Source organism: Rhineura floridana, chromosome 1 (assembly GCF_030035675.1).
Source record: "Rhineura floridana isolate rRhiFlo1 chromosome 1, rRhiFlo1.hap2, whole genome shotgun sequence".
Classification (NCBI taxonomy): Eukaryota; Metazoa; Chordata; class Lepidosauria; order Squamata; family Rhineuridae; genus Rhineura; species Rhineura floridana.
In genome coordinates this window covers 30282293-30290871 of record NC_084480.1, presented here as the reverse complement: position 1 = coordinate 30290871, position 8579 = coordinate 30282293, and the positions used below count along the sequence as shown (strand labels likewise).

Sequence of the window (8579 nt, the reverse complement as noted above, 5' to 3'; positions counted from 1 at the left end):
AGTTAGCAGAGTATCTAATAAACATCATCTTAAAAGTACAAGCCGAATGCAGTATTTCCCATCAAACATGGAAAACATCAGGAAGGCAATATTTTTGCTCATATCTGCTGCTTAAATATATATGTATTTGTTAAAGTAGTGAGTACATCAGAAAAGTTGATTTCTGAAGTAAATAATGATTTGTTTCTGAGCTACATTCTTTCTTTAAAAATTCTTAACCATGTAGAGTCTCCTAGCTGTGATTTGCTTTGTTTCTCAAAGCTTGCTTACATGATACAAGATGCTGTGATTTTAAAATTCACAACTGTTCTCTTGAGTCAAACTTGCTGGTGTTTTTGTTTGCTTTAACTTGCACATTATTTCAGGTCACTGCTGCAGCTTGCTGTGATCTGCTTTCATGGAGCTCTACTCACCTGAGGCTGAGATACAAGCTGTTACTTTTGAAAGTGTTGCTTGGAGAATAGCTATATATTACAATCACTGTCTGGAAGGCAACCAGGTGCTGACAGTCCAGAGGAGATACTGCTGTTTTATCCCTTCTGCTATGTCCAGTAAACTACTCTCTTCTGCTCTTCCCCATCCTAACTGCTACAGGAAATTAGCTGAGTGAGAGAACTAAAGCCAACAGAAGGTCCCACAGCATCTCTTTCCTGCTCAGCATGACTTCATGGCAAGCCCCTCTAGCTTTCCTTGACAACTGAAAGTTTTTGCAATCCCAAACAATCAGAGAGCCTAGCTACCTTTCATATTGTATGTAACATGTTACTAGGCTCCTATTACTACTACGGTTGCCAGGTTCAGGGCCTGAGAATGATTCTGTATCTTTAAGAGAAGAGAAAATTCAGCCAAGTGCAGGTTTTCTTGCAACACTGTAATGGGAAAAACCACAAGGTGAAATTCTCCCTTCCCCCTGCACAACTTTTAACGATACAGAAGACCTCTTGGTCACCAGGCCCAGCCTCCAAGAGGTCTTCTGTATCGTTAAAAGTTGTGCAGGGGGAAGGGAGAATTCTACCCTGTGGTTTTTCCCATTACAATGCTGCAAGAAAACCTACACTTGGCTGAATTTTCTCTTCTCTTAAAGATACAGAATCATTCTCAGGCCCTGAACCTGGCAACCCTAGTGTGATCCTAAGCACGTTTATTCAGAAGTAAGTTCCATGGAGTGCTGTGGCTTACTTCCAAGTAAACATGGTAAGGATTGTGCTGCATGTGAGTAGGATAGTAGCCTAAGGCAAACATTGGCAACTGGTAAATTAAAGTCTAAATCTGGACCTTCATCCCATTTATTATTATTTTTTAAAAAGCAGACCACTAACTGAGCTGCAAAGTGCACACGTTTCCAGGAAGGTGCTTCCTTTCCACAGTCAATGACCAAAAATATCACAGCTTTTCAGATGGCCACAAACTGCTCCTGTCCTAAGGTAATATCAGTGGAAATGAAGAACTCCTGTTAATCTGAGGCTTCTTCCCATAGATCTGAATTCTGTTAAGGCCAATTCACTGAGAAGAGTCATGTTTGTTTTCTCCACTCAGTTCTGTATGCAGGTATGTATTAGTATGAGCAAGGCAATACATCAACCAGCGGCCATTTTGATGGCTGCTGCTGCACCCTTGTCTCAGGCTCTGCGATCAAGGGAACAGCATAAGCAGTCTCCTGAGTACTGCCTGGTTTACAGCAATGTTTAACTGCACAGCTTTGTACCCACAGCTCAGTGGCAGGCTATGTCCTTTGCACGCAGAAGGTCCAGGTTTGATCTCTGGCCTCTCTGCAAAAACGATCAGGTGATGCAAAAAGACCTCTGCCTAAGCTCCTGGAGAGCTGCTGCCAGCCCAAGTGAACAATACTGGGCTAGATGGACCAAAGGTGTGTCTCAGTACAAGGCAGCTTTGAGCACTCCCGTGGCTTGAACAGCAAACCTTGAGGTTACGCTGGCCCTGGGTCCCAGCTCAGAGGACTGGGCTTCAGAATTCTGTGCTGGAGCCACCCCAGGTCCAGACAGCCTGCAGGCTCAGCCTAGCAACAGCAGCTGCCTATAAAACAGCTTGGAGAAAGTAAGCAGGGGATGCTGGACCTTTGAATTGAGGCATTCATTACGTAAACAAAATTTGAGATTGAAGTATGTTAAGGCGTACCAAGAGAGAGAGAAAGAGAGAGGAAAACACAGATAAATTGTAAAAAAGACTTAAGCTACACTACTTCTTTAAAGCTTCCCTACAACTGACGTGTGCAGAATATGCAGGAAAAAACACACTTGTTAACAATACTGTACTGAGTTCTGTAGCTTCATTTGATTCGGAGTCTGAGCTTCACAGTAACCTGGAGCCCCCGGCTCAGCTTTTTCACTGAGTATATTAGTGCTGAGAGGTCCTCAATAGTTTTCCGAGGAAAGGACTTCAGGATTTTTCTGGGGAAGAATAGCACTGTCAAGTCACCAGTGCTTATTCTTGTGTATTTCTAAACGTTCCATAAAAGTGGAATAGTGTTCCTGAAAGGCCCTGAAAAATCCAAATCCATTTTAGTTTTTACTGATATACAAACTGTATGATCTGTTGGTACAATAACAAAATCTGGCGACAAAGTATCTGGTTTGTACATGTTGTGGTCGGCCACATATAAAATGCAAAAGTACTTTTAAGAAACAAGTAGGCCTCAATAAAGTAGCGTAGCAACTTTACATGTAGAGTTCTCTATAGCTTTTTGTGGAGGTATAAAAACATTCTGTAAAAAATAATTATTTTCCTTATATTCCTTTGTTTTAAATTGCTACAATGATTGCAGCAGATACATTCCATAGATGGATCATTATAATTAAACTACAGTGTGCAGTGTAAATATAAAATATCCATGTCTGCTTGTCTACAGTATTAAAATAGGTGTATTTATATAAATCAAAATAAATGTATTTTTAGCCAAACTATTTTTCCCTTTCCTACCCAATATTTCATTCTCCAGTTTCCAGAATAAACATCTCCGCATATAGTATGATTTAACATGCAGAAAACACCTGACATTAGCTTTCTGAACAAAGGTGTTATGTGATACATTACATTCTCGCCCAATGCATTAAGAATGACCCCAAATAAACACCTACAATAACAAAAGACAGTCACTGTTACTGAACGAGCTCTAGCAACGTTGCATAAGACAATATTTACAAGACATGACAGCAATAACGCAATTGATTCAACATCTCAGGTAAACGGAGAAGGGACTAAACCAGCAGCAGCACTGCCACCCCTTTGAAAATACTGAGCACATTTGTTTTGGTTTAAGCATTCACACACCCAAGCCAACTCGTTGTCATTTAAATATACCCCAAATTCATAGGCTCCAAGTGAGCATGCAGAGATTCCAATATGCACACAGAGCTCTGTGTGAGCATGGGCTTGCAAATGCCCTGCAAGCATGACAAGTCTCTGGGACACTGAAGTGCATCGTGAAGCCCCTGCTTTTAGGGAGTTCCGTATGCACTTCAGAGCCTCATGGAGGTGTGGACTTAGGAGGGGCAGGGGAGTGGCACATTTTCCCACACAGTCAAAGGAAAGCTAGGGCAGGATTTTGTTAAGTTGGTCTGTGCTCACGTAACCGCACGATGCAATGAATTCCTTGTCTGGCACAGGGAGAGCTGTAGCATTGAGCACAAGGCCTTGTGGAGACTGTACAACGTGAATGGAGGTATAGTCTGCCACAGGCATCTCGGAATTTTCTGGTTCTTTGGCAGCCGCTGTTGCAGGATTCACAATAATAGGGATAAGGCTCTCGGTGGTGAAGTAAGCACTTTCAGGAAAGCTCAAGTCTTGAACTTCTGGCTCTGCCCCTTTGCGAGGTGTCACAGTGACACATTTTTTCACATCTAGCTCACAGAAATAGGCATTGTCCATGGCAAAGCTTGGTTGGCACTGTGCAACTGATTCTTTCTGAGCCTCACTCTGGTCTCTCCCCATCTTCATTTTTTGCCCCGGGGAAAGCACAACCCTTCCTCCTGGTGTAACGTCGCTGACGAGCGTGTAAAAGTCAACATTTGCCACTGAACTCTGGTTGCTTAGCTGGGTTTGGACAGGTGGGCCAATCATCTCAGTATTGTCAGGGACAGAAACACAGGCTTCTGGCTGCTTGTCTTCACGTGGGTGATCAGATGCACCCTCAAGATCTGATGTTGGCTTCTCATTGTCATTTTGATCAAGGCACAAGAGATCCTCCTCTTTGTGGCTTGCTTTTTTGGACTGGTCGATGTCTGAGGTTCCGTCGCACGTGTCACTTGCACTGAAGTCAGTCTCTGGGATATCCGGCTCGCAGCAGCTGGCTCGTCCAGAATCATCATCCCTCACTCCAAGGCAGCCATGAGACTTCAAGTGGTCATCACCAAGAAGCATGTCAGTATCTGATCCTTCTGTCCTCTCTTCTGCCTCGTCTAAATCCAACTCAATGAATTCTACCCAAGAGTCATCTCCATACAGAGGCGGCATGCAGCTACCATGACTGGCTAAGATGGAGTTGACTTCGTCAAGTTTTCCTTTCTGCAGAGCAAATTAAAGCAACAACAAACTGTGTGACAGGAGCAACGATTATATGATTGTTTAAATATGCCAGCATTGTATGTGGTCAATATACAGATCAGCTAAATTCCAAACTGTGTGTTAGAGCACACTGGATTGTTGGGAAAAAACTAGTACTGTGCTGTGAAAAACAGATCACTTACATAACTGAAGGCTCCTGGATGTCATGGTCCTAAACTTAGAACCTTATGCCTCAGAGGATGGGAAGGCTTGGGACAGAAGCCATGCCCAAAGGAAGTCCTGGAAGTACCAGCCTTACTGGGACAGGAAGCTTTAGGAGTCAGTGCTGCTGGGACCTGTCCCCTGCCTCCTCTTTGAAACCCTCACAGTGCAGGAAGGTCACCCTGCCACTACCAGCCAAAGAGGCATAAACAGCCTCCCCACCTCTGCTGGAGCCAACATCTGAGATGTAGAGTACCCCCCCATTAAACTATAAGAGCTTCCCCCAGAGGAGTTGGGGTTGGAGGCAGCCCCTGGCTGTGAGACTATTAAAGGCCACAGTTTACTCAGGACTTAGCTAACTCGGAACTGCTTTGATCTAGTCTCTGACATTTGCTCTGTAGGGAGTTCACTGGGGATTTTGCAGTCTGCACTAAGCCTGCCTTCCTACTGAATCTTGCAACCGTCTCTGTGGAGTCCCAGCATGGATCAGGATATAGTAGACCCTGCCCACTACAGCCCTATGTGGTTCTCTGTTCTGGTCTTGACTCCTACAGCCAGATTCCATTTGGGACTGGAGTTACCTCTGCTGTGTCCCTGCACCAATTGTTCTCAGTCGCTCTAAATGCAGACACACAGTCAGAATTACTTGCTCTAAGAAGAGGCTGCCCACTGCACCTCTGTAGCCCACTGCTCTGGGCTTGCTCCATATGCCCAGGTCATTGATTCATGAAGAAACACAGAAGATGGGGTTCTTGAGGGTGAGTAAAATTAGCTCCTATATATCCTAAAAGTGCATTCTAACCTCTTCTGACTATAAGAGTGAAGTCCAGAGGGGTGGTGATGGAGGTGGGGAAGTGTGTCACACCTATCAAGTGAGGAAAGCAAGGATATATATCACGTGCTTGTTACGCTTTATTTCAGATTAAATTAAAGGGATGGCTGTGAAATTAAAGAGACCATTTGGCTTTGGGGAGGAGGAATTTTAGGGCTGGGGGCCTCTCAGTACTGGAGTTTCTTTTGGCCACTGCTGGCTGCCATTCCCTCCCCCCCCTCCCGAATGTCCCAGATGCAATGTCATTCTGGGGCCTTTCTGGGGAAAATGGTGGCCACTGGTGGGCAGCTGTGAAGCGAAGCCTGCTGCTAAAGACGTGGCAGTAAGATCAAAGGGTTATTAGACTGGCTGATGCCCATTGGGACTGGTAGGGTGGAAAGCAGGCAGCTCAGCATTGCTAGAGCCAATGACAGGCTGAGCCAACTCATTCAAGTTTTGCCCCCATTGCCCTCCCTGCTGAACTGTACAAGGGCAATACGGAGAGTGGGGAGGAGGAGAAAGCTGCCAGGCAGTGCCATTCCCTGGACTGGTTGTAAGTAACAAGGCAGGCAGGTGAGGGCAGACTGAGGCAGATGGGGCAGCGCCCCATTGCCCTCATGGGCCATTTCCACTAGACTGCATCATTAGGAAAGGGACTGAAAAGAAAAACTGCCAATATCATAAATGCACTATACAAATCTCCGGTGAGACCACACTTGAAATACGTGTGTACAGTTCTGGCTGCCTCACCTCAGAAAGGATATTGTAGAGCAGGGAAAGGTTCAACCAAAACAATCAAGAGGATGGAGTAATTTCCGTATGAGTAAAGGTTACAGCTTTTGGGACTTTTTAAGTTTAGAGAAAAGGTGATTAAACGGAGGTATGAGAGAGGTGTATAAAATTATGCATGGTATGGAGAAAGTGGATAGAGAAACATTTTTCTCCCTCTCTCAGAACACTAGAACTTGGGGATATCTAGTGAAGCTGAATGTTGGAAGATTCGGGACAAACAAAAGAAAATACCTTTCCCCACAGAGGATTAGACACATCCACAGAGGATAAGGCTATCAATGCCTTCTAGCCACAATGGTTATCTTCTACCCCTACTGAATACAAGTTGCTAGGGATCACAAATAGAGAGAGAATTGTTACACAGGTCTTGCTTATGGGCTTCCCATAGGCACTTGGTTGGCCACTGTGAGAACAGGATGCTGGACTAGATGGACCTCTGGCCTGATTCAGCTGGTCTCTTATGGTCTTCTGTTAATTTCTATGGAGTAAGGAGCAATTTGAGCAGTGATATGACCAATTCCTCATCACACTGATAATCTTGGCTACCTCAGCCAGACAGATTAAGGCTGCAGTGCTATACCCAGTTACCTGGGAATGAGCCTCACTGGATCAATGAGACTTACTTCTGAGTACATATTATAGGGTTGATCTGTAGGCATTGGTAATTGTGCTAGAGGTGAAAGACTTGATCTTACAACTCTCAAGAAAGGAGTCGGACAACCCACTTCCTTAGCTAGTGCACCATTTTAGCATGTTTAAGGTGTCACTACTGTACACTAATCTCTCTACACACTGTTCAAAAGCAAGCCCCCCCTTACCTTAAAGAGGTCTGGATCAATTCCTTTAATTTTTGGAACTGGAACAGGAGGAAGAATCAGTATCTTTAACCTGGAAAAAAAACACCAACTGTTAATGTCTACAGCAGAAATAGCAAAAGTACCATTATGAACACTACGGAAATGTGCATGTTTTGGAAACTATTATTATTGTTGTTGTTGTTGTTTAATAAGGGTCCCAGGGTGGGTTACAACAATTTAAAAATACAGTATTTAAAACAATCTAATCTGCAGACTCCATTCAAACTGCCCAACTTTATTTCTCTGACCCCCATCTAAACAGATGGGGTCTGTCCATTAGCTAGTGTCCATCAATTATCAAAGCCCATCAGTGGTAATTTAAGCAAGAATCTTCTAGTCATTAGTTAGCAATTGTCTTTGCTACTAAATTAAATAAAGACTACAGAAGTTCATCTTCCATATCCATACAACAGTGTTATATAGTGCTTAGGGTTGTATATTCAGTGGTTTGTTGTTATGTGCCTTCAAGTCAATTACGACTTATGGCAACCCTATGAATCTTTTTTGGATATATTCATAGGGTTTTCATGGTAAGAGGTATTCAGAGGTGGTTTACCATTGCTTTCCTCTAAGCCTATGGCACCTGGTATTCCCAGGCGGTCTCCCATCCAAGTACTAACCAGGCCTGATCCTGCTTAGCTTCCAAGATCAGACAGGATCAGGCGTGTTCAGGGTAGTATGGCCATAGGTATTCAATGTAGTGCTAAGCAAAGTGTTCCAGGACTCAGCACGAGGATTTCTCCTTGTGCAGCAGAATATTCTCCCATGTCATTAAACACTTGGGCGCCATCTGTACAAACCTGGCAGATCCCAAACTGTGGTTTGAAGGACATTTTTATTTTTTCTACAAGAGCTTTTCTACAAGTTACATGGAATTCTGAGGGTGCAGAATTCTAGACCGTGTCACTTCAGACTGCAGGTAGGAGGCTTTATTTTTTAATTCTCTCTCAGGGAAAAAGCTCCCTGCATTTGGTGGGAATGCCCAACCGTGCAGGAGCTTGGAACATGGATGTTATTTACTGCCAGGAATTTGGTCCACATTAGACCAAAGTCATTCTTCTTTATTTTATGTTGTTTCATTTCAATCCTGCGTTTTTCCATCATGGGACCCAAGGTGGTGTACATGTGATTCCCAGGCCTTCATCCATCCAGACGCTGACCAGATCCAGACCTGCTTAGCTTCAGGAAGTGGGGGCAGGGATGGGGCTCATGTGGTTTCAGGCCATACCCTTCATTCTTTTGAACAAATGATCTTGAATTCCTGTGCAAATGGTGCCCAAGTATTTAAGAAAATGTATACAACTAAAAAGCTGTGTATGGCAGGGATAAGCAGAATTCAAGTCTGCAGGGCGTACTTTTGTTTTTTAACACGACCCTGAGATCTACCAACTGGAGCC

General features: G+C 44.0%; 1 protein-coding gene and 1 non-coding gene across 2 annotated transcripts in view; both read right to left on the bottom strand.

Moving 5' to 3' along the window:
* Positions 1-1032: 1032 nt before the first annotated feature.
* Positions 1033-8579, bottom strand: part of GHR (growth hormone receptor) — a 191445-nt gene continuing 183898 nt past the window's right edge. The window contains exons 9-10 of the mRNA XM_061608445.1: positions 7144-7213; positions 1033-4521 (exon numbers count right to left, since the gene is read on the bottom strand). Of these exons, the coding sequence (XP_061464429.1) occupies positions 3550-4521; positions 7144-7213 (1042 nt within the window). The 3' untranslated portion in view covers positions 1033-3549. The remainder of the gene's footprint in view (positions 4522-7143; positions 7214-8579) is intronic.
* On the bottom strand, positions 7754-7872 carry LOC133375931 (5S ribosomal RNA). The gene has a single exon (XR_009760342.1). It is a non-coding gene; the product is annotated as a 5S ribosomal RNA (ribosomal RNA).